At 44.7% G+C, this 26,648-nt stretch overlaps 1 protein-coding gene across 1 annotated transcript in view; it reads left to right on the top strand.

The window, feature by feature from the left end:
- Positions 1-26,648, top strand: part of TBC1D19 (TBC1 domain family member 19) — an 885,000-nt gene that overhangs the window by 725,382 nt on the left and 132,970 nt on the right. The window contains exon 15 of the mRNA XM_053704075.1: positions 7,474-7,518. Coding sequence (XP_053560050.1) covers positions 7,474-7,518 — 45 coding nt within the window. The remainder of the gene's footprint in view (positions 1-7,473; positions 7,519-26,648) is intronic.

Here is a 26,648-nt window from a genome sequence, read left to right as displayed (position 1 = left end):
TGTTTGGGCCGGGTCTGGCTGGGATCATTTCCGACATTACGGGAGGAAAGGGTAATTTCCTCCCTCAGGATAAGAGGAATAAGCAGAAGGGATGTCAGAGTAATTTTTGTTCTTTCAAAACTTTAAGGGTAAGCCTTCCTCTCCCTCTAGAAAACAAGAACAGTCCAAGCCTTCCTGGAGTTCCAACCAGTAGTGGAACAAGGGAAAGCTAGCTAAGAAGTCCACCAACGAAGTCAGCATGAAGGGTCTACCCCCGATCCGTGACCGGATCTTGTGGGGGGCAGACTATCCTTCGCTCAGGCCTGGGTTCAAGATGTTCAGGATCCCTGGGCGGTGGACATCGTGTCCCAGGGATACAAGCTAGAGTTCAAAACTGTTCCTCCCAGGGGCAGGTTTCTTCTCTCAAGATTATCTGTAGACCAGATAAAAAAAAGAGGCGTTCTTGCACTTTGTTCAAGCTCTTTCCGACCTGGGAGTGATAGTTCCTGTTCCAATGCAGGATCAGGGTCTGGGATTTTACTCCAATCTGTTTGTGGTTCCCAAAAAAGAGGGAACCTTCAGACCAATTTTAGATCTCAAAAGTCTAAACAAATTCCTCAGAGTACCGTCCTTCAAGATGGAAACTATTCGTTCCATTCTTCCCTTGGTTCAAGAGGGTCAATTTATGACAACGGTAGATTTAAAGGACGCGTACCTGCATTTCCCATCCACAGGGACCATCACAAGTTTCTGAGGTTCGCATTTCTAGACAAACACTTCCAATTTGTGGCTCTCCCATTCGGCCTTGCCACAGCTCCCAGAATGTTTTCAAAGGTTCTGGGATCCCTGTTAGCAGTGCTCCGGTTGCAGGGCATTGCAGTGGCGCCTTATCTGGACGACATTCTGATTCAGGCGCCATCCTTTCAACAAGCAAACTCCCACACCGTGCAATCTCACGGATGGAAGGTGAATTTGGAAAAGAGTTCCTGAATTCCAACTACAAGGGTAGTGTTCTTGGGAACCCTAATAGATTCCCTATCAATGAAAATGTTTCCGACAGAAGTCAGGAAATCAAGGATTTTCGATTCCTGTCTGGCGCTTCAGTCCTCTCCTCAGCCATCAGTGGCTCAATGTATGGAGGTAATCGGTCTGATGGTAACTGCCATGGACATCATTCCGTTTTCCCATTTCCACCACAGGCCTCTGCAGTTATGCATGCTCAGACAGTGGAACGGAGATTATGCGGATCTGTCTCCATGATTACATCTGGATCAGAAGACAAGGGATTCCCTTCTTTGGTGGTTGTCTCAGGATCATCTCTCCCAGGGAACCTGCTTCCGCAGACACACCTGTGTGATTGAGACAACAGACGCCAGCCTACTAGGATAGGGAGCAGTCTGGGGCTCTCTAAAGGCTCAGGGAACATGGACTCAGACGGAGTCGGTTCTGCCCATAAACATTCTTGAACTGAGAGCAATCTTCAATGCTCTTCTGGCCTGGCCTCATCTAGCTTCGGCACAGTTCATCAGGTTCCAGTCGGACAACATAACTTCAGTGGCCCCCATCAGGGGGGAACTCGGAGTTCCTTGGCCATGGCAGAGGTAGCCAAGATAATTCAGTGGGCGCAGTCCCATAACTGCTGCCTGTCAGCGATCCACATCCCAGGAGTGGACAACTGGCAGGCGGATTTTCTGAGCAGACAGACCTTTCACCCGGGGGAGCGGGAACTCCATCCGGAAGTGTTTTCCAGCTTAATTCTCAAATGGGGACAGCCGGAGCTGGATCTCATGGCATCTCGACAGAATGTCAAGCTTCCGAAGTAAGGGTTGAGGTCAAGGGATCATCAGGCGGTACTGATAGACACTCTGGCGGTACCTTGGAATTTCAGTCTTGCATACCTATTTCCCGCGTTCGCTCTCCGCCCTCGAGTCATTGCTTGAATCAAACAGGAGAGGGTGTCGGTGATCCTCCGGTTACTCCTCCCTGGAGTCTTAATCTAGTTCTTAAGGTTCTTCAACAGGCTCCGTTTGAGCCTATGCATTCCTTAAATATTAAGTTATTATCTTGGAAGGTTTTGTTTCTGGTTGCTATTTCATTTGCTCGTAGCGTTTCAGAGCTCTCGGCATTGCAATATGAGTCTCCTTACCTTATTTTTCATTCGGATAAGGTAGTTTTGCATACTAAGTTAGGGCTTCTCCCAAAAGTGGTTTCAGATCGGAACATTAATCAGGAGATTGTGGTTCCTTCCTTGTGTCCTAACCCTTCTTCTCAGAAGGAACGTCTGCTGCACAATCTGGACGTGGTGCGTGCATTGAAATTCTATTTACAGGCGACTAAGGATTTTTGTCAGTCTTCTGCTCTATTTGTAGTTTTCTCTGGAAAACGTAAGGGACAGAAAACTACGGCTACTTCTCTTTCTTTGTGGCTGAAGAGTATCATTCGTTTGGCTTATGAAACTGCTGGACAGCAGCCTCCTGAGAGAGTTACGGCTCATTCTAAGAGGGCTGTTTTCCTCTTCCTGGGCATTCAAAAATGAAGCTTCTGTGGAACAAATTTGCAAGGCTGCAACTTGGTCCTCTCTTCAAACTTTTTCTAAATTCTATAAATTTGATACTTTTGCCTCGGCTGAGGTTTCTTTTGGGAGAAAGGTTTTTCAAGCAGTGGTGCCTTCCGTTTAGGTTCCCTGTCTTGTCCCTCTCTTATCATCTGTGTCCTCTAGCTTGGGTATTGATTCCCAATAGTAATTAGATGATCCGTGGACTCACCGTGTCATTAGAAAGAAAACAAAATTTATGCTTACCTGAATTTCTTTCTTTCTTGACACTGTGAGTCCACGGCCTGCCCTGTTTTCTTAAGGACAGGGGTTTTTTTTGTTATAAACTTCAGACACCTCTGCAACTTGTTACTTCCTTTCTCTCCTTGCTTCGGTCGAATGACTGGGGTTGGAGGGAAGGGAGGTGATATTTAACAGCTTTGCTGTGGTGCTCTTTGCCGCCTCTGCTGGGCAGGAGTGATATTCCCAATAGTAATTAGATGATCCGTGGACTCACCATGTCAAGAAAGAAAGAAATTAGTTTTTTGAGGAAACTGTCCCTTTAATCTCTATTGTATCCAGACATTCATGATTTTTATTTTAGATAAATATTAATATATTTCTTTTAAATGTCACTTGTGTGTATTTGTATATGGCATGTGTATATATTTGTACTGCAGCTAGGCATTCTGGGTAAAATCTTAATCTAAAAAAAGCGGAATCTATTGACGCTCTACAAATGATTGACACTAATAATAATTTAAGGATCTATTTTCTTCTTAAAACGAGGAGAGTCCACAGCTGCATTTATTACTTTTGGGAAATACAGAACCTGGCCACCAGGAGGAGGCAAAGACACCCCAGCCAAAGGCTTAAATACCTCCCCCACTTCCCTCATCCCCCAGTCATTCTTTGCCTTTCATCACAGGAGGTTGGCAGAGAAATTTCGGAAGATTACTGAGTAGTCTCTTATGGAGGGTAGTACTCTTCGAGATGGGACTGGAGTTTTAAGTAGTCCTGTCAGCCTCTCAGTGAGAGCATGGATGAAAGTTAGTCCGGAGATGCAGGGAGGGTCTTTCTGCGAAACCATCCTGACTCATATAAACAGCTCCATGTGCAATCAGCATTGGCGAGTTTCGCTACCTGCTTTCTTCACTCAAGTCCATGTCAGAAGTGACACTACTATCTGTCAAACTTGAAGGACCGTGTTACTGTTCCACGGCATAGATTCCGGTAAGATCGTTTCATTTTCCTTTCTCTGTGGGAATATATGTAATGATAGAACACAGGGTCTCAGTGGGACTGTTTTATCTTTATGGAATCTAGGGTTAATATCTCCTGAGGGGGGTTATTGAACAGTGGGGGACTGTAATCATGTTTGTTATGTGATTCTGTCTGCTAATGTGTAGTGATGTTGGGGCTCATGGCCTTTACCGAACATATAGGTTTTTAGAGCTACGCAGTTTCTTGATGGGACTGGCGTGCTTTTCCTTGGCCTGTGGGTTGCACCTCGTGACCAGGAGTGGTCACGTTTTTGTTTTCCATTTCTGTAGTCTTGCCCGAGTGTCGGTGGAGAGGGTCTGTTCTCTACTTGTCTGGGTCATAGGAGGTGGTGAGTGCCCCAGCCATTGGGGGTGTGAGGTGCCAGTTGTTTTTGTCCAAATTTGCCAGGTCAAGTTATGGAGGATTCTGATTTTTCTGAGGAGGATTTCTCGGATTCAGATTCTGTTCCCTGCTTAGATTGCATGGAGGCCCGGGTAATCCAGCCCAATTATTTATGTTCCGTATGCCATAATAGAATGCTCTTCTCTCTCTCTGGAGCGAGATTAGAGACCACTGAGCCATCCGCCTCTGAGGATTCTGTGTTCCGTTAGGTGCATTCTCTGTTTTTTTTCTGTTCCTACACAGGCAGTTGTCCCAAATAACGTTACCCCTTTTCCAGAAGGAGGTTCCTTTCCACCAGAGGTTGCTGCTCAGTTGCGCATACTCATATTGGTAGCGTTGGCGCATTTACAGCTTCTTGAGGGCCAGCTTATCCGTGTACTCTTTTACTGGGGACGCCAGATGAGATGGACCTTTCCTCTGGGGGAGCGGTTCCCTCTGAGGCTTCAGGGGTACAACCGTCAGGATCGGGGCCCTCAGATGCCCGCCGAAGATGAGTTTTGCCTTTTGCCTAGAGTCAGTCTGACATGCCTGTGTGTACTGCTTAGGCAGGTCCTGGAGGCTTTGGAGGACTTCAGTCTTCATTTGCCACCGGATCCTCTATATTCTGATTCTGATGGCGAACAGCGCTAGACGAGTCGAGGAATGTGGATCATACTGCTAATTGTCTTTGTTGTGTATCTATTCTTGAAGAATCAGGTCTGTGGCTGGCCCTGTTAGTGTTCTATTCCTTTTCTTGGCATTCACCTGCGGGTGCGGCCTTACTTCTTTTTGATCCTGTTAGGATGTGTTTCTTTTATTTCCAGAGCTCGAGACTGTTGTACCTTTCCTTTACGGAAACTTTTTCTTTTCTGGGATTTTGATACTAGTGATGTATGGTTGCAAGGGTTGTTGCTTCCGGCGGAAGTCACAAGAAGAAGACAATAATAATTAAAAATGTTAAGAAGACAAGGTTTGAGCCTTAGAGCTCTTATTGTCTGCTGTTTGTCTGTTTGTTTAGTCGAGACCTGCTTAGTTTTAGAACTTCTGGTTACCTTTGAACAGTTTGTTTGTACACTAGTCGGCAGGCTGGTCCTGGTTGGGTACTGGTTCACTCTGTTCGTTGAGGTTATATCAGACATTTTGTATCCTTGACAACAGGCTGGCCCTGTTTGGGTACTATGTTTACTTCCCTCTAGTTCCGAGGTTATTTTTTTCTTGTTTACTACAAGTTATTCTTGGAACTGTCCGGCGTTCAGTAGCAGACTTGTTTCCCCGGTCCTTGGGAAATCTCCTTTTTCTTACTGGGGCGGTTCTTTTTCTCTCTCAGGAGGGATGGAGGAGTTTTTTCTGGGAATTTCTTTACTAGAATATTCCTGGTTTTCTTAGTTTTTCCTTCTATTTGGAAGTTTCTGGTCTACTGCATTTCTCCAGTTGGCTCCTCCTGAGGTAGTTTTCCTCATCTAACTCTAAGAGTTCAGTGCGTTGAGGGTTGCTCTTGTCTGCAGTATACCCTCCCTCCGGGTTTCTGTGGAGTAATGAGTATAGGTATCCTGGATCCAGAGTTATTCTCTCCGGCTGTCGGTGCCTCCTCCCTGTTTCTTTTCCTGAGATACTCGTGGTTGGAGATTCGTTGTCTGATCTCTGGGCCTTGTCGATGCAGGGATTCTTTTAAATCTCTTTGTCCTTTGGGATATTGACATTCGCTTCTGTGATAGGACTGATCGTTCGGAGTAGAGGTCAGGATTTCTGACTGCTCTGTTTGGAGATCGACCACGTATTTTGTCTACCAAAGGATAATTACTTGGGTTGGGAGGCCATGCAGTGGGTTTGGGAACCTTCCCTTAGGGGGAAGTCGGTTCTTCCTTATGGTCAGGGTGTTGTCCTCCCTTATCCAGTTTTCTTGCGGGGGGGGGGAGTTGGTCCGCCCTGCTTTCTAAAAATGTTTCTCTTGTTCCAGGAATGTCCTGGTGCAAGTTTGCTAGCTACTCGGTTGGCTAGTTCCTATGGTTTGACGTTTAGTCTGACTGCCTATCTGATGGAAGCCTGCAGCTTTCGCTTGTGACGTGAGCGGATGTTACTATTCCGTTCCTGTTCTGCTCTCGGTGGGGGGGGGGGTTCTGACCTCCGGGTGTTCAGTTTTCTCTGTGCTAGTTAGCTGATATGGTAAGGTAGTCTTGTTCTACCTTTTGTCCTTCTGTTTGAGGCTTTACATTGGTTCCTTTTGGATGATCTTGAGTTTTTCCTTTCTTTGCTCTCCTCCGTCGGGAGGACTTGGTCCTCTTGCAACCTAGTAGCCACTCTTTTTTTTTTATTGAGTTATGCTAGGGGCTTCTCTCTCTGTTTTGTCCTTGAATATTTGGGGATTGTTTCTTGAGGGTTTTTTCATGCTCAGTAGAGTCCAAAATTTTGAGTGATCCTTATGGTTCTATTTGATGGACAGTTACCTTGTCCCCTTTCCATATTTTTGTTCTTCCTGCTTCTGCTGAAGTAGTTTTTTATCGGGTATCCGGGTTGTGTCAGGCTGTGGTGCCCTCAGATTGGGCCACATTTTTGTTCCCGCCCGTTTGCATTCAGTGTCCTCTATAAGCTTGGGTATTGTTTTCCCAAAAGTAATGAATGGAGCTGTTTTCCGTTTACAGAAGAAAAACTTAAATTATGCTTACCTGATCATTATCTTTTCTTCTGAACTGAGAGAGTCCACAGCTCCCGCCCTTTTTTTTCTGTGGACGGCCTTAAATTCTTTTTTCTTCGTTCTTCTGGCACCTTTTTTCACCCTGATATTTCTCCTACTGTTCCTTGTTCCCTTGGCAGAATGACTGGGGGATGAGGGAAGTGGGGGAGGTATTTAAGCCTTTGGGTGGGGTGTCTTTGCCTCCTCCTGGTGGCCAGGTTCTGTATTTCCCAAAAGTAATGAATGCAGCTGTGGACTCTCCCTGTTCAGAAAAAAAGAAAATTATGAGGTAAGCAGAATTTAAGATTTTTACATATGCAATGCTGTTTAAAACAGCTTTGGATGCATTATTGGTAAGAAGTGTAATTAACCTTGCTATGCATCTAAATGCATAGGGGAATCCTTACAGACAATGTAAAATTATTTATAGCATCCTTCCTTAGCTACTCTATCTGCTCTAGAAACACTGTGGTTAGGAATACATTGGTTACAGATCTTATTCATCTTGTTCATACTAATAAATTAAATTAATGGAGAGTTTTTCACTCAGTTTACTGACTATAATTTACTTTATTACATTGTAAGGATATATTGCGCTACATTAATTTGTTTAAACTTGTAAAATAACTTTGTGTGTTTGTTTCAGGAAAGCTTGGTTTAGAAGAATTTGCTGTGGTTTATCCTCCAAATGGTATGTTGGGTTATAGCCTCCTCTGCTGGCATACAAAAGGAATAACACTATAACAAATTGTATCCCTTCCAGCAACAAATTCATTAGAAGGGAGAATATAAATGTATTGCAAAACACATGTTGATGTCAGAGCTAAATCTAAACTGATATGTTTATTGTAAGAGTTTAGTTTTCAAATAATTATTTATTATTCAAAACTACTTTTATGCTTGATAAAAAATGTCAATGTATTTTGTAAATGGAAAGTTCCATACAAGCATTTGTAAAATATCTGTAGGTGTAAAGACAATATAACAAATGTTATTTTACAAATCAATAACAACCTGAGCTGATTTAGCAAGTCATCAATGCGTAGAATTAGTTTTACATTGAACTGTGTTCAGTAATGTTTCATATAATTCTTGCAGTGACTGAATGAAAAAAAACTGGTAAAAGTTAAAAAAGAAAAGTTTTATTTTTTATTTTTTTCTTAACAGCTATAATAGCCAATATACATAAATATATAATTATTACATGGAGGGATTGAATGTCAACCAACTTTGGCCCCACCCCACTTATTTGTTTTTCCGTACCTTTAGGGTTTGACTTTGAAGATGCCAAAGAAACGTTTTGTTCTTCCAGTAACTGATTCCTTCTAGGCTTCAGTTCTAAAGCTGCATGACTAAAAGAGTGCAAAAAATAGCTCACAGCAACATAATGATCATATATACCACACAAAAAAAAATATGTAGTTATCCTTTATCTTGTTCATCCTCATGTAGCACTCACATGTGAAGATGAGCCCTTTAATAGGGGACAGCAACGGAAGCGCAGACCCTTAAAACTCCATATCCTCCTAGGTAAAGCCCCCATCTCAGACTCCAGATCAGCTCTGTTCCTGTCCTGCAGACAGATTGGATTGATTATTAGTTCCTCTTACACAGCACAGCCAATGACATTATCAAACTATGCTATGATTTGTCAAATTGCTGTTACATGGATTACTAGTGCTTTAATGTTACAAGAGGGGTCCTCAGACCAGTTTGAGGCCCATTTCCCCTTAGAAAGCTACCACCTGGGACAAACAGGAGATTGGAATATTGGGTAGTGAAACAATTAATCCCAGTGAGGAGTTAGTCACAAGCCTTCCACAGGTCTCACAGGGACCCCCCCCCCAAACTTTAAGTATCCCTCCTACTTCCACTTTATTGCCAGTAGTTCTTTGCCTTATCAAGGAGTGGGCAAATATAGAGGTGTTCAATAATTAGAATTATTTATTATCTTTTTCCCTCAATGGATAGTTCCTGGAAGAGAGGGATATAGGAAAGTATGGCTGGGGCTTTATAGCATTCCTATGGAGATTTGCACTAAAGCAGGGCAAGGGTGTCGCTGGGAAGTCCCTGAGCCTCCCCCTGTTCTGGCCAGGTGTATGTACTTTCTTGGTCAAGTCCTACACTGTCAATTACAGGACAGGACATCAAGGTACTGAAATGTGTCTCTGTGTCTCTCAGGAATAGAAGGTGACTGAAGATATATTGGTTAGTATGTGCTCAGTGCAGGGGTTAGTATGTGCTCAGTGCTTAGTAAGTAATATGCCTATTACACATGCCCTGGAGGAATGCCTGTCAGCTTCACAGCTAGTGCTTGTATCAGTACTTGGGACGCTTTATTTAGTCAGGGGCACTACTCGGGTTCCTCTCACTGTTCTCTGAGTCTTTTTCACATTGAGGCTCGTTTGTTGGGGGTTTATCCCTTAAGTAAATCCTGCTCTAAATTTTCTTATCTCCTCCAGTTCCTCAGCGCTCCGGTCACGTGTGCTTACACTCCGGTGCGCTAGGAAACGGTGGTGATCTCTTAGAAGCGGGGAAGTGGCGCGCCTGAGTTTACTGTGGAAGTAAAAGAGTTAATCTTGTTTCCTGCCACACGAGAAGGCTGCATGCGCTCCCTGCCTCTTCCTCTGGCTCTACACTGCCAGAGTAGGAAGCGGCTAATTTATCGTTCTCGCTAGCAGGCGACATTTCTTCTGGTCATCAGGAGGTGGTGAGGCCCTATACCGGAGCATTAGGGGACTATTATTAGGTTGTGGATTATCATATGTAGCCTAAATAAGTCTTGGAATCGGCGGTATAGCACACCGCGATATTAATTTCATTACTGTTTATTCTGCTTGGGCAAATTGGGGAAATTGTCCTGCATTCAAGCAGGCTGTGAGGCAGATAGCGCTATTAATATTTAATAATGTGTTTAACTGTTTATGTAGTGTAAATAGTTCCTCCAGTTCCTCAGCGCTCAGGTCACGTGTGCTTACACTCCGGTGCGCTAGGAAACGGTGGTGATCTCTTAGAAGCGGGAAGTGGCGCGCCTGAGTTTACTGTGGAAGTAAAAGAGTTAATCTTGTTTCCTGTCACACGAGAAGGCTGCATGCGCTCCCTGCCTCTTCCTCTGGCTCTACACTGCCAGAGTAGGAAGCAGCTAATTTATCGTTCTCGCTAGCAGGCGACATTTCTTCTGGTCATCAGGAGGTGGTGAGGCCCTATACCGGAGCATTAGGGGACTATTATTAGGTTGTGGATCATCATATGTAGCCTAAATAAGGCTTAGATGGTCCATTCTACTTTAGTTGAAACCAAACACCTTTACCAATATCCTATGCAATTCCCCTTCCCCCCTCCTTGTTTCCCATGATACCTGAAATAAACACACAACACTTGTTTGCCAATAAAAAATGGAAAAGTCACTTTTATTTATACAGATTTTGCATTGTAACCAAAATCGGCCTAGAGAGCCATAAATCAAATTCCTGCAATTTCAACACCACAAATCAACGTAATGCTCAAGCATTTTAATTGAACATGGGTCCACGTTTCCGGGGGGGATGACCACAAAACACCCCCCCGTGGCGAGGCCCGAGGAATTGCCCGAGAGAACCCGCTGCACAATCTGCCCAGTAGCTAGACCACCGGATCACGGCCCCAAGCCGAGTGTGCAGCGGGATCCTTCCGCATCCTCGATGCCCCGCCCACGTGACAGACCCGTTTTCACCGCCACCAAAAGGCTCCCTTTTCCGCCAACCAACCTAGTGACCTTTCCTCACCTTAGCCAGTTCCTCTACCATCGTCCTTATGTCCTCCAGAAACTGATCATTCCCAACCTCATTTAGGTGTACTCCGTTGGCCCGGAACAGCTCCTCTCTTTTAGCTGCGATCAACGGATGCTCCAGCACCCGGCCCCCCATCTCTCTTACTATTTTTGCTGCGACCTGGTTAACTCGCCTGCGCGACATGTACGCTGCCCTTTGCGTCTCAGTGTTGCGCCAGTGTATCCTAGATATTATATTGGACCATATAACTCGCACCTGTGGCCAGGCAACCTTTAACCAACTAATTACTTCCTTTATGCTGTCTTCCAATTCCTTTAACGGAATTGCACCTATATCGTTGCCACCCAAGTGTATTATCAGCGCATCAGGGGCCCCCCACCTTCTTCTTGCCTGTTGTATGGTCGCGACTAACTCGTTCCAGCGCATACCCCGCTTCCCTAGCCACCTTATCCCTGCCTTCGCATGCGTAAAACCTAAATGTTCCCCTAAGCCTGTCGCCATTGCCCTTACACAAGCCCAATGCACATACGAGTGGCCCACCACCCAAACACGTAATGCTCTGCCTGTAATGAGAAACAAATATTCACGGTTCATATTCATGATATCCATTTTTTTGCACAATCATCATGACTTCACAACACATGACAAATGAAGACTGGAACCTGCTCCCCTCCCCCCTCTAAACGTTCATTCCCCTTTTACTCTAATGTATGATCTAAAGGCCCATGACTTCCATCTTCCTAAATTTTTTATCTTCTCCTCAGAACACCCTTTCTCCACCGCACTAGTTGCGGCCCCTATCCGGAAGGAATGCGGTGTGAACCGCAGGTGGTCCCACCCCAGCCTCCTTGCGACCATTTCCAGTACCCTTTTAAACTGATACCTCGTTAAATTGGACCCGTCCATGTGCCTTAGGAATAGTCTGCCCTCCACACGCTTTACTCTTAGCATCTCCTTCACCCCTGCCACTGGGCATGTGCTGCTCCCTGTCTCCCTCATTGACACCCAGACCCCTTTCCTTTCTCTGTCTGTTTTTGATTTTCTTATCAGCACCATTATGTGATCCTCGTATGCCTTCACCTCGTCCTTTCCTATCCCATTTTCTTCATCCGTTTTACTGGTTGCTACTAGCTCTCCTATCCTAAATGCACCCCAGAATGCCATAACGAATGCCGCCTTGAACAAATTGGCCTCATCCTTGCCCCTGCACACCTCCCCCAATACCGCCACCATTCTCTCTAGCCTATCCTCCGTGATTGGCTCCCTGTCATCTGCCTTTATGATCTCGCCCGCCTGCCATGCCTTTAGAACTTTCCTGACTATAAACGCCCTTGTTATGTCCTCCTCGCCTCTTAGCTTTGCAAAGAAAGATACCCCTGCTACTGCTATGGCTACCTGACCTTTTTTCATGCCCTTCATCTTAAAAGACCAGAGCCATTCCAAGAACCTACTCCGCTCCCCCCCTATCACGTCACCCTTAAACTATGACCACTGCTTCCAATAGGTGTCGTATACCCTCCAAGTTCTTGAGGCCAAAGATTTTTCCACCAATTTCTTTATACCTTCTATGCGCTCCCAATCTGCCAAAGAAAGATGGGGCAGCATTCACCTTCCATTCTAGCTGCGGGCACCGCCCTCCTAAACACTTCCCAATTAAATCTAGATAGGGCGTCAGCTATAACATTTTTATATCCTGGGATGTGTTTTGCTTTAAAACAGATGTTTTTCTGCAGGCATTTCAGCACTAGGTATCGTAAATACTTTATTACTGGCATTGATGTTGCCGAAAGGTTATTAACTGCGTCCACTATTCCCTGATTGTCCGACCAAAACGTAATACTTTGTCTGCTAGCAAATTACCCCACAGCTCTATTGCCACCACAATGGGAAATAATTCTAGTAACGCTATGTTCTTCACCCAACCGCCCCTTTCCCAGCCTATCGGCCACTTGCCCGCGCACCATCTGCCCTGTAGGTATGCACCGAAACCTGCTCCCCCTGCCGCGTCTGTGTAAAGTTCTAATTCGTTTGCTGCTATCGCTTTCGGCCATATTCTGATCCCATTAAAGTCTGTTAGAAATGTATCCCAGATTTTCTTATCCTCCTTCATCTCTCCTGTCACTCTGATCATGTGCTCGGGTTTCTTAACCCCTGCTGTTCCCAACTCTAATCTCCTCTTAAAGATTCTCCCTACTGGTATAACCCTGCACGCAAAATTAAGTACTCCCAGCAGCTTCTGCATTGCCCTTAATGTTACTTTCTTCCGCCCCAGCATTTCTTTTATCAATTGTCTCGCCTTCTCTATCTTATCCTCAGGCAGCTCGCATTGCTCCCTTGCTGTATCTATCATTATGCCTAGGAATGACAATCTCTGACTGGGCCCTTCTGTTTTCCCCGCTGCTTATGGGACTCCTAACTCGCCTAGCATGTTAATTAACGAATCCTTCAGTTTTGCGCATGCGCCGTCCCTTGCTGTGCCTACCACCATAAAATCGTCCAGATAATGTACGATTCTATCTGAACCTGTTCTCGACATTAACAACCAGTGCAAAAATTTGCTGAATTTCTCAAATATGGAGCATGATACCAACCAAACCATCGGCAAACATTTGTCTACATAGAAATTCTTGTTAAATCTGCACCCCATTAGCCTGAAACTGCGCGGATTTAATGGTAACAGCCTAAAAGCGGACTCTATGTCTACCTTCGCCATCAGCGCGCCCCTCCCTGCTTCCCTCACCATCCTTACCGCTGAACTAAATGACTGATACTGTACTGACGTGTCTGCCTTGTCGATTGCATTGTTTACAGACTTCCCTCTAGGGTATGATAAATGTTGTATCATACGAAATTTACCTTTTTCTTTTTTAGGTACTACTCCTAAAGGTGATACAACTAGCCCCTGTATTGGTATTTCTTTAAATGGTCCCGCCATCCTTCCCAATTTTATTTCTTTGTCCAATTTTTCCTGCAGTACCGCCGGGTACTCTGTTGCAGATTTTAAGTTTTTAAATTTTTCCGCCCCACAAACCTCGTTTCTTATTGGTACTACAAATCCCTCTGTTAACCCTTCTTCTAGCATTGCCCTATCGTCTCTATTGTCATAGTTTGCCAATTCCTTTATCAACCAATCTACCCTCAACGGGGTTCTGGCCATTGCCCATTGCTCCGCCACCAGCGCTTCCCCCTGAGCCACGAAAAAACTGCTTGTTATTCCCTCCCCCGCTTTTTCTACAGTCCACCCCCGCATGGAACCCCCCACAATACCTGCATTAATGTCTGAATTTACATCCATTACCCCTGTCACATCTCTTCTCGTTATAGGCCCAACATTCTTTTCCTTCTGTTTTTCCCATCCTAACTGATGCTACTGCTAGTGGCCTCTGTACAGCGCTATCCGCTGGTTTTATTAAGCGCGTCCACATGTCTAATATTTTTATCCCAAACTCTTTCCTCCCTTTTTCCCCCAGCTGCAGGTTCCCCCTTCTGAACTACCCATCATAATCTTTCCACTCGAAACCCCCGTAAGTTGTGTAGCATTCTGCTATCAAGTATATGTATCTCAACATCCCCTTTACCTTTCCCGGATTTTCGGATAAAAAACATTCTGCATATATCACCATCCCTTTTACCCACTCTGGGAATGACTGTTTCAATTTCTTACCCTTCCCATCCTCACTTCTCGCTTTTAACGCCACTGCTTCCCTTGTAATTTTGAACCCATCTATGTACTTTCCTTTTTACGCTTTTAATACTACCTTCGCCTTTAAATGTGTTGTTAATGGCATAAGTTTCGTCCCTGTCACCTCATCATCAGCATTAAATTCTTCTTCGCTATCGCCCTCGCCTACCTGGGCTTCGCTCCCCCCTTTTTTGCCCTGCTTCGCGTATATTTTCTTTACAAATTTTAAAATTCTCCTATTACCCACGCCCTGCACTTTTTCATCGTCAGAGTCCCACTCCGATGTACTGTCTGACCCCTTATCTAAGCAATACATTATTTTACCTTGCTTCGGCTGAGCATTCCTTTCGCCCTCTTTGTCCACACCTTTTCCGATCCCCTCTCCTCTCCAGTTTGCTCTCCTGGGGTCTCCCTCCTTTCCACTTCTTTCCGCTGTGCACCTTGTTGTGCCCGATCCGATTCCCACTGAAATGCATTCAAATTAGTGTTATTATGTGTGCATGCTCCATCTTCCCTTGATCCTTCTCTTGGTTCCCTGCTCCATTCTCTGAATCTCTCCTCCCCCCCCACCCCCCTTTCCCCCTCATTTGATCCTGCTCCTGATTCCCTGCCACATTCCCTGATTCTCTCCTCCCCCCCCCCTCACCCCCCTTTCCCTCTCATTTGTACTCTGACCCTCGTCTTGCATAATGTATACATTTCCTTCCATATCCCTTATTGTCCTGGGCCTACCCCTTATCATCTCTTCTGTCCTGTACCTTTTTTGTGGCCTCTGGTTGCACTGGCCTCTGTCATACACATCCACCCACCTCTGTTCCCCCTCCTCCTCACTCACTGACTTGTTCCTACGCCCTGTGTCTCTACACCTGTCGCCTTCTGCCCTCTCCCTTAATTCCTCTCTCTCTGTCCTGTCCTCATATTGCCTTCCTGTGATATCCCCAGTGTAAGGCCCGCCGGGGCTCCGACACCTAATCTCTTTATTCTGGTCACCCCCGTACCTATCAACCTCCTCCTGATCATTGCGGACTATGCCTCCTTCCTCTATATGCGCTCCGTTTTCCCCGTTATCACTCACTAGCTGCCCTCTCGCCATGCCGCGCGCTTCCCGCGCCTGATTCCTGTCTCTCTCCCCCAGCTGCGGTCTCCCGTATATCAGCACCCTCCCTCCCGTGTTAGCCGGACTTACAGCTTGCGGCCTACGCTCACCGGACCCCGCCCGCTCACTGTCCCCATGACTCCAATATGGCCGCCCAACTCTCGCGGGATTACCTGCGCTGCCACGCCCAACCCCCGTTTGCCTCTCTCACTGCCCAGCTGCTATAGGCCTCTTATCGCTGCCTGCTTCCCTGCTCTTTACACTACGCCGCACACTAGGCTTGGGGACCTGGGCCCGGGGGGTGGTTGGGGGCCCCCTACTATTGCCTGCGTCCCTGTTTGCTATGCTACGCCGCCCGCTAAGCTTGGGGACCTGGGCCGGGGGCATGGGTGGGGGTGATGGGCTAGCCTCCTTCCTGAACACCGCAGGGATGTCTAGGCTCGCATCAGAGTCTGAAAACAGTGGTGCGTCGCTAACGGGATCACCAAAGCTTCTTACCTCCACGTTCTCCTGCTCCGCTTCCCTGCGATCCACCCCAGCACATACCTTAATGATTCTAACCGCATTATCTGGTATCACCTGCTCCACCAGCCCATCCGAATGCGACTGCCGCTGCTCCTGTCCTGCTCTCGGCCTGTCCGTCTCTTTTTTTCTCCTTTTCCAATCTCTCCAGTCTTCTTTGGGCTTGGATCACCCTGGTCTTCCACAGCGTATCATCCCCATTCAGGTACTTCTTCGGTATCTTGCGATTCCTAACAGACATTCTCCAAATTGCAAAACACGTCCTCCTGCAAAACAGAAAAAAATGTTAATGCCCTTTACTTCCTGTTCCTCCTTCTTATAGTACCTGCCCCCTCCCCCTTCAGTGCTTCCTCTCTCTTAAACTACCTTCTATTGTTCCCTACTCTAACCCCACCCTAGGCTCCTATCTCCTAGGCTGCTTCCTCCCCCTCTCTCTACAACACCAACTCTCATTTAACTCTTTCTTGCCCGTGACAGGAGCCCCTAGCCTTAGGTGCGCTCCTGTCGTATTCACTCCCTCCGCTTTTAAATAAGATTTGGAATCGACGGTATAGCACACCGCAATATTCATTTCATTACTGTTTATTCTGCTTGGGCAAATTGGGGAAATTGTCCTGCATTCAAGCAGGCTGTGAGGCAGATAGTGCTATGAATATTTAATAATGTGTTTAAATGTTTATGTAGTGTAAATAGTTCACATTCCAATGTTCCTCACATAGGGGAATATGTTCTAAGTATATTTTAATAGATATTCATATATATTTATATATATATATATATATATATATATATATATATATATATATATATATATATATACTGTGTATATATATATATATATATGTATATAACTATACCTATATATTATCAATATGTATAACGATGTACATTTTTTTAACAAAAAAACATCAGATATACAGTATATAGAGATATTTAACAATAAATATAACATTATTCTATTTGAAGAACATTGGAATGTGTAATATTTATTATTCATTTAGGGTTAAGCGCACCTGAATAAACGTGATCGGGTTAGCTTAAGTATCTTTTTACTTTCCTCATAATATGACAAGGGCAAAAAGCTTCCATCTATCAATATTATCGCTAAAGTGGGATCGCTAATTTGCGCTCCACTCGTAATCTAGTCCTAAAAGTGGTTTATAAAACTCTTGAACAGTGGCTATCAAGCTATCAGCTTTAGAGGGTAGAGCCACTGATAACTATTTTATTTTCTATTTTGCAGGATTGTTATGAGTTCAGCTTTGCAATTCCTGATTTGATCACATTAGGCATTCTAATGCGGCTCTTGCCTCTAAAGAAATCTGACCTACCTGTGTTTCTTCAATACAAGGGAATGCTTCATATTTTCTTTTAAAGAATTTAAAGGTGTATGTGCTCTGTAGTTGTTGCAGCTATGCCTCCTCCAAGCATGTGCAAAAGTTCTATGTCTGCAAGTTAACCTAAAGTTACCTTATCAGTTTATTCTGCATCACCAGAAATAAAGGTAACACATGTTTAAATGTTTTAATTCATTCAGACCATTTTAGTGCTGCTCTTGCTTCTAAAGGTATTACTGCTTCTTCTGTTTGTGCTTTACAGGTGAGTCCTTCAGATTTACTCTAGAGAATGTTGGCAGCTATGCCTCCTTCAAGTTAGAGTAAAAGGTCAGTCCATAATTTACCTTCTTCTAGCCCTAAACCTGCTGAGGTTAATGTTTCTGGTCATGAACTCCTCGGAAGGAGAGGTTTTCCCTGATGATCAGGGATCTTTCTACGATCATGAATGTGTCATCTGCTTTTTTATTTAAGGTTGAACTTTCACTTTTAGATGATATTTTGCTTACTTTAGAGGTTAAAAATCCTAAGGTAGCTGAATATGTTTGTAAATAGGTTTGACTTTTTTTTTTATAAATCTTTAGTTAAACCTCCTGAAGTGTTCCTATTCCTGATGTGGTCTCTGAGATTGCTGGTGATTGGGATAAAACAGGTAATCCAGGTGTATCCTTTACCGTATACAAATATTAAACTTTGGGAATCTATTCCTAAAGTTGATGGGGCCATAGTTTTACTATCCATTTGGAAGATAGTTTTTCTTTTAAAGAGCCAAGAACATTAGAATCCTTTCATAAGAGGGCTTTTCAGCAAGCAGGTTTTAGGCTAGCAGTTTCTATTGCTGGTGTGGCTGCTGCTTCTTCCATTTTGTTAAATAGTCTTTCTTAGCAGCTTTTTGATGCTTTTGCTAGTGAATATTTTCTTCCTAATGGGAAAGAGTCCACAGCCACATTCATTACTTATAAAATAAGAACCTGGCCACCAGAAGGAGGCAAAGACCCACCAGCCAAAGGCTTAAATACTCCTCCCACCGCCCCTAGTCATTCTTTGCCTTTCATCCCAGGAGGTTGGCAGAGAAGTGTAAGAAGATTTTTATTATAGTTTAATTCAATTTATTTAATTTATTTTTCTATTTTCTCTCCTATGGAGGGTGCTACCCTTCGACATGAGACAGGAGTTTTAAGTAGTCCGGTCGGTCTCTCGTGTGAGGGCCTGGGCAAAAGTGAGAGTCCGGAGATGCAGTGGGAGCTTCCCCTGCGACACCATCCCGACTCGTATTCACAGCTCCTTTTCAGCACTTGGCGTTGCCGAACTTCGCTTCGCTACCTGCTGTCTTCTCTCAAGTCCATGGCAGTGGCGCTGCTACTAATTCATCACACTTGAAGGGCCGTGTTCCTGTTCCACGGCATGGATTCCGGTAAGATCTTTTCATTTCTCTTGTAAGATGTATCGAGTCCACGGATTCATCCATACTTATGGGATATTCTCCTTCCCTACAGGAAGTGGCAGAGAGAGCACCCACAGCAGAGCTGTCCATATAGCTCCTCCCTTAGCTCCACCCCCCAGTCATTCTCTCTGCCTGCTTAACTGCTAGGAAGGATAAAGTGAGTGTGGTGACAAAAATGTTAGTTTTTATTTTCTCAAGCAAAAGTTTGTTATTTTAAATGGTACCAGTGTGTACTATTTACTCTCTGGCAGAAAAGGGATGAAGATTTCTGCAAGGAGGATGATGATCTTAGCATTTTGTAACTAAGATCCACTGCTGTTCTCACAAGGGCTGAAGAGTACAGGAAAACTTCAGTTGGGGGAACAGTTTGCAGGCTAAACTGCATTAAGGTATGTTCAGTTTATTTTTTTCTAGACAGACTGTGTTATTTCTAGAAAAGGCTGGCAATATCCCCATGAGGGAAAGATAAGCTGTATTCAGTAAAAGAGGAATCCAAGCTTGCATAAAGGTCTCATAGTTACTGGTGACACTAATAGGAAAAAACGTTTTGGTTTAATTACAAATAAAACGTTTTTTTGAGGGACTTTAACAGGTCTTTGTGGCTTGTTTAAGGGTTATTAACCCACATGGCTAGTTTAAGAAACACTCTGTGGTGTTTTTTAGGCCCCATAACTTCGAGTGAGTTGGGAGGGGCCTATTTTCAGTTGCACAGTTTATTTACTTCAGAAGCATCCAGCTACTTCTCCAGAGATTCCTGCTGTATTTGAGGGCTGTAAAGAGGTTTTTTCCCCCACAAATCGTTCCTAAAGGGCAGGTAGGCGCCACAGCAGAGCTGTGGCAAGGTGCTGAACGTTATTTTACCGGTTTTGAAGTTTTTTCAATCCGGTTTTTACATTAAGGGGTTAATTGTTTATTTGCATAGTGGTGCAAAGTTACTAAGGCTTTATGATGCTACTGTAAAAATTTCGTTGTGTTTACTGCTTTTTTACACTGTTTTGCAGAGTTTGTGCAGCTTTTTTTCTCTTAAAGGCACAGTACCGTTTTTGTTTAAAGTGTTATTTACTTTGATTAAAGGGACTGTCTAGGCCAAAATAAACTTTCATGATTCAGATAGAGCATGTCATTTTAAACAATTTTCCAATTTACTTTTATCACCAATTTTGCTTTGTGCTCTTGGTATTCTTAGTTGAAAGCTTAACCTAGGAGGTTCATATGCTAATTTCTTAGACCTTGAAGCCCACCTCTTTCAGATTGCATTTTAACAGTTTTTCACCACTAGAGGGTGTTAGTTCACGTATTTCATATAGATAACACTGTGCTCGTGCACGAGAAGTTATCTGGGAGCAGGCACTGATTGGCTAGACTGCAAGTCTGTCAAAAGAACTGAAAAAAGGGGCAGTTTGCAGAGGCTTAGATACAAGATAATCACAGAGGTTAAAAGTATATTATTATAACTGTGTTAGTTATGCAAAACTGGGATATGGGTATTAAAGGGATTATCTATATTTTAAAACAATAAAAATTCTGGTGTAGACTGTCCCTTTAAAGTGTTTTCCAAGCTTGCTTGTTACATTACTAGCCTGTTTAACATGTCTGACACCAAGGAAAATACTTGTTCTATGTGTTTAGAAGCCATTGTGGAACCCCCTCTTAGAATGTGTCCCACTTGCACTGATATGTCTATAAATTATAAAGAGCATATTTTAGCACTTAAAAATATTGCAATAGATGATTCTCAGTTAGAAGGAAATGAGGGTTTAGCATCTAGCTCTCCCCAAGTGTCACAACCAGTAACGCCCGCACAAGTGACGCCAAGTACCTCTAGTGCATCTAATTCATTTACTTTACAAGACATGGCCACAGTTATGAATAAAACCCTCACAGAAGTTTTCTCTAAACTGCCTGGTTTACAAGGAAAGCGTGACAGCTCTGGGTTAAGAACAAATGCTGAGCCGTCTGACGCTTTAGTAGCCGTATCCGATATACCCTCACAATGTTCTGAAGTAGGGGTACGGGATTTGTTATCTGAGGGAGAGATTTCTGATTCAGGAAAGATGCTCCCTCAGACAGATTCTGATATGACGGCCTTTATATTTAAGCTTGAACAACTCCGCTTATTGCTCAAGGAGGTATTAGCTACTCTAGACGATTGTGACCCTATACTGGTCCCAGAGAAATTGTGTAAAATGCACAGATACTTAGAGGTTCCTGTTTACACTGATGTTTTTCCAGTCCCTAAGAGGATTGTGACTATTGTTACTAAGGAGTGGGATAGACCAGGTATTCCGTTCGCTCCCCCTCCTGTTTTTAAGAAAATGTTTCCCATATCTGACACCATACAGGACTCGTGGCAGACTGTTCCTAAGGTGGAGGGAGCTTTTTCTACTCTTGCTAAGCGTACAACTATACCTATCGAAGACAGTTGTGCTTTCATAGATCTTATGGATAAAAAATTAGAGAGTCTCCTAAAGAAAATTTTTGTTCATCAAGGTTTTCTTCTCCAACCTATTGCATGCATTGTTCCTGTAACTACTGCAGCTGCTTTCTGGTTTGAGGCTCTAGAAGAGGCTCTTCAGGTGGAGACTCCATTAGAGGATATTATGGATAGAATTAACGCCCTTAAGTTGGCTAATTCTTTCATTACAGATGCCGCTTTCCAAATGGCTAAATTAGCTGCAAAGAATTCAGGTTTTGCCATTTTAGCACGCAGGGCGTTATGGCTTAAGTCCTGGTCTGCTGATGTGTCATCAAAATCTAAATTGTTGAACATCCCTTTCAAAGGAAAGACCCTATTCAGGCCTGCACTGAAAGAAATTATTTCAGACATCACTGGAAGGAAAGGTCATGCCCTCCCTCAGGAAAAAAATAAATAAGATGAGGACCAAACAAAATAATTTTCGTTCCTTTTCGGAACTTCAAGGTTGGTCCCGCTTCAGCTTCTCCTGCAGCAAAGCAAGAGGGGAATTCTGTCCGATCCAAATCAGTCTGGAGACCTAACCAGGCTTGGAACAAAGGTAAACAGGCCAAGAAGCCTGCTGCTGCCTCTGGCCAGAGTGGCTCATAGTAACGACAGATGCCAGCCTGCTAGGCTGGGGTGCAGTCTGGAAATCCCTGAAAGCACAGGGCTTATGGTCTTGGGAGGAATCTCTCCTCCCGATAAACATTCTAGAACTGAGAGCGATATTCAATGCGCTTCAGGCGTGGCCTCAGCTAGCTGCGGCCAAATTCATCAGATTTCAGTCGGACAACATCACGACTGTAGCCTATATCAATCATCAAGGAGGAACACGGAGTTCTCTAGCGATGATGGAGGTAACCAAAATAATCCGATGGGCAGAGGATCACTCTTGCCATCTCTCAGCAATCCATATCCCAGGGGTAGAGAACTGGGAGGCGGATTTCCTAAGTTGTCAAACTTTTCATCCGGGGGAGTGGGAGCTCCATCCGGAGTTATTTGCTCAGCTATGGGGCACACCAGAATTGGATCTGATGGCAGGATGCCAAACTTCCTCGTTAAGGGTCCAGGTCCCGGGATCCCCAGGCGGTACTGATAGATGCTCTAGCAGTGCCCTGGTCCTTCAATCTGGCTTATGTATTTCCATCGTTTCCTCTCCTCCCACGTCTGGTTGCCAGAATCAAGCAGGAGAGAGCTTCTGTGATTCTGATAGCGCCTGCGTGGCCACGCAGGACTTGGTATACAGACATGGTGGACATGTCATCTGTTCCACCGTGGACTCTGCCAATGAGGCAGGACCTTCTAATCCAAGGTCCGTTCAAGCATCCAAATCTAATTTCTCTGTGTCTGACTGCTTGGAGATTGAACGCCTGATTCTATCAAAGCGTGGTTTCTCTGAGCCGGTCATTGATACCCTGATTCAGGCTAGAAAGCCTGTTACCAGGAAAATCTATCATAAGATTTGGCGCAGATATCTTTGTTTGTGTGAATCCAAGGGTTACTCATGGAGTAAGATTAGGATTCCTAGAATTTTGTCCTTTCTCCAAGAAGGATTGGAGAAAGGATTATCAGCTAGTTCCTTAAAGGGACAAATATCTGCTCTGTCTATTCTTTTACACAAACGTCTGGCAGATGTTCCAGACGTTCAAGCATTTAGTCAGGCCTTGGTCAGGATCAAGCCTGTATTTAAACCTGTTGCTCCGCCATGGAGCCTAAACTTGGTTCTTAAAGTTCTTCAAGGGGTTTCGTTTGAACCTATGCATTCCATAGATATTAAGCTTCTATCTTGGAAAGTTTTGTTTTTAGTAGCTATCTCTTTGGCTCGAAGAGTTTCTGAGTTATCTGCTTAACAGTGTGACTCACCTTACCTAGTTTTTCATGCAGATAAGGTGGTTTTGCGTACCAAACCTGGGTTTCTTCCTAAGGTTGTTTCTAATAGGAATATCAATCAGGAGATTGTTGTTCCTTCTCTGTGTCCTAATCCTTCATCAAAGAAGGAACGTCTGTTGCACAATCTTGATGTGGTTCGTGCTTTAAAGTTCTACTTACAAGCAACTAAAGATTTCCGTCAAACATCTTCATTGTTTGTTGTTTATTCTGGTAAACGGAGAGGTCAAAAGGCTACGGCTGCCTCTCTTTCCTTTTGGCTGAAAAGCTTCATCCGTTTGGCTTATGAGACTGCTGGCCAGCAGCCTCCTGAAAGAATTACTGCTCATTCTACTAGAGCAGTGGCTTCTACATGGGCTTTTAAAAATGAGGCTTCTGTTGAACAGATTTGTAAGGCGGCGACTTGGTCTTCGCTTCATACTTTTTCCAAATTTTCCAAATTCAATACTTTTGCTTCTTCGGAGGCTATTTTTGGGAGAAAGGTTCTACAAGCAGTGGTGCCTTCCGTTTAAGGTACCTGTCTTGTCCCTCCCTTCATCCGTGTCCTAAAGCTTTGGTATTGGTATCCCACAAGTATGGATGAATCCGTGGACTTGATACATCTTACAAGAGAAAACAGAATTTATGCTTACCTGATCAATTTCTTTCTCTTGTGATGTATCAAGTCCACGGCCCGCCCTGTCTATTTAAGACAGGTAGTATATTTTTATTTAAAAAACTTCAGTCACCACTGCACCCTATAGTTTCTCCTTTTTCTTCCTAGCCTTCGGTCGAATGACTGGGGGGTGGAGCTACGGTTGGAGCTATATGGACAGCTCTGCTGTGGGTGCTCTCTCTGCCACTTCCTGTAGGGAAGGAGAATATCCCATAAGTATGGATGAATCCGTGGACTCGATACATCACAAGAGAAAGAAATTTATCAGGTAAGCATAAATTCTGTTTTTATTACGTTGCTGTAATGTAATTTGTTATGATAGTTCAGTATGGGCCTCATTGAGGCTCCTTCTGCTTCTATCTGGGAATCAAGGGATTATTTTCCTTCTCATGGGGATTAGTGAACGGGATGTGGTTGTTTATCATATTTCTTATGAGATCATCCTGCTGTGTGCGGGAATTTGGGCTCTGAGGCTGAGACATGTATCGTTTTTCTAGGCTTGACCTTGAGCTACGATTTTCCTTTTTCTCAGACTTGCTAGTTTGTTCTGGGGCCTAGTTTTGCCGCCTTGTGAGTGGCGCGCTTTTTAGATTTCGCAGGACATCTGGTAACCGTACGTGTTTACGCTTGGGTGGGTCTTCTCTCGTTTCCGCAATTCTGACCGAGTGGCGACAGAGAAAAGAGTCTCCTACCTAAGGCCTGGTCATAGGAGGTGGTGAGTGCCCCAGCCATCATGGGTGTCAGGTGCCAGTTTCTTTTCCAAATTGCATTGTTATTTTTAAAGTCTCAGCCATGGAGGATTCTAATGCAGAGACTATTTTCATATCTGATTCAGAATCGTCCTCGGGTGAGGACTGTAATTTGGTCCTGTTATCGCAAGTCTGCCAATCTTGTCTCTCGTGCCTGTATGGTGTGCCGGGTCCCTCGGGCTCGGGGGACCCTGGACCTTCTGAGCCATCGGCTCCTGGGGGCTCTGTCCCTCAGGAGGTGCCTTCTCAACCCCACACTCCTTTTTCCTTTGCGAGTCACTCCGATGTTAATGTCTCCTCCGCGCAGGATGGATTTTTTACCCCGGAGATGGCGGGACATTTTCGTTTTAATATTTTAATTGCGTTGATTCGCCCTCAGGATCCTGAGGTTTCCTTGCAGTTATGTGCTTGTCTGCCTATCCCGGGTGTTCAGACCGTGAATGGCATCATTGTGTTTCCCCCGGGGGTGATTGTGCCCCCATGCTGTTCTTTTCGCTACAGGATTGTGCGACTGCGCGTCCTATTGCGACATCTGTTTGATTTATTGGGGGATCCTTTACTGTATCATCAGGGATCTTCTCAGGGTTCTGTGTGGTAGGCTAATGGGGTACGTTTTTCCCCGGTCAGTGTCGTTTTTCTGAAGGTTAAGGTCTGTCTGTCAGGTACTACAAAGACATGGTTCCTTCTGGGCGAATGCCTGCGTGTGCCCTTGTTTGTTCTTTTATCCGGTCGGGATTATTTACTTCTGTTTTTTTCTTCCCTATGGGAATTCTGGGATTGCTCGACTTTCTTTTATAGAAATTGTTCCTGTATTTTGTCCGGAGTTACTTGTGTGCTTGTTAGGGACGCACATTTTGCCTTGCTGGTCCGGTGGGACTTGCCGGTTCACTTGTTCGGTTTTTTTTTATAATAAAAAAAAAAAACTACAGTAATACTTAATTTAGACCTGAGGGTCTGGATGTCGGAAGTGCTTGGGCTGGTCCGTGGCAGTTCTGCTTCAGACATAGGGCCGGTGGTGTATCACTGTGTTCCTTTGCAGCCCCGGTGGAGGTCTGTGGTCCTTGCTACTTTATAGCGGTTCTGACATTCAAGATGCTTTTTGTCTCGTGGTCATGGTCTAGTTTGTTCGATACTTGGGCTCTTTAGGGGTCTGGCACAAGCTTGAAGGATATGTGGCTTAGTGTTTCGCTCCGTCGTTCCTGCAGTAGAAGGTTGTGAGATTGATCTCAGGCGTAAAGCGCCTGTCTTCTGATCTGAAGTATTCTGGTGTCCGCTATTCCTCCACGGCGGTAGTCGTTCAGAAGTGATTGGTTTCACTATCTTCACCTCTGGGAGCGTTTATGCTCGGGTTAGGTGGTTCTCCTTTTTGTCAGGTGCTGCCACTAGGGTTCGTAGGTCACTAAGTAGCCGCTTTTTAGGATTTAGGACCAGGTTGACCTCTGTCCTAGGATTCTAGGGTCCGTAGGATTTAGTGCTGCGGTTTCATCGCAGTGTCGCCTCTGCGGAGATTGTCGTTTGGATCAGACTTGGGGAGTTTTACGTTGGGTCATCCCTATTAGACTCATTGGGTATGGACCTAGGGCTCCGGCCATTGTCCCTGGGTTCTTCCTTGGAACTTGGGATTTTTATGGGGCGTTTGGAAGTCTCCGGTTAACTACCCGGTTGTGAAGACTGAGCTTGGGGTTTTTCTCCATGAGGCCCTGCTGTTCGCCTTATGGCCTGGTTTCGTTTTTGACCTGTGGGGTCAGTGACAGCGTGTTGGGATTTTTCCCCGCTTCTGTGTTTAGCCGTCTGACGGATTAGTTTAGGGGGCTCAAGAGATTGTCTCTCAGAGGTTTCACGCAGTTAGTTGTTCTCCTATGGCTTTTGCCAGACCTCTTTGGCAGTGGAGCGCCCTTTGGGTGCTCCGTGTCTGGGTAATCATCCTCAGATGATTACAGAGGTTTGGGGACATCTCGTGTTTTCCACCGGGGGCCTTTTTTTGTCTCTCTGTAGAGTGATGGGTTCCAGTGGTCCATGTTTTTCGGAGACGGGCTGGCCGTTGGGATTCTTATCACCCATTTCTGGGTGGCTTATCTCAGGGTTCTAGTCATATTTTGTTCTTAGATGACTGTTTATTCCTCCCTGTTTGTGTGTGCTGGTTTGCTGGTCGTTGCGGCCTGTTGGCTTGTCTAGCTACCGGTCAATGGATGGGTTGTGTTCGCATCACTGCACTAATCCTAACTAT

The sequence above is a fragment of the Bombina bombina genome, chromosome 2 (genome assembly GCF_027579735.1).
Source record: "Bombina bombina isolate aBomBom1 chromosome 2, aBomBom1.pri, whole genome shotgun sequence".
NCBI lineage: Eukaryota > Metazoa > Chordata > Amphibia > Anura > Bombinatoridae > Bombina > Bombina bombina.
This window is presented reverse-complemented; position numbering and strand designations above follow the sequence as displayed.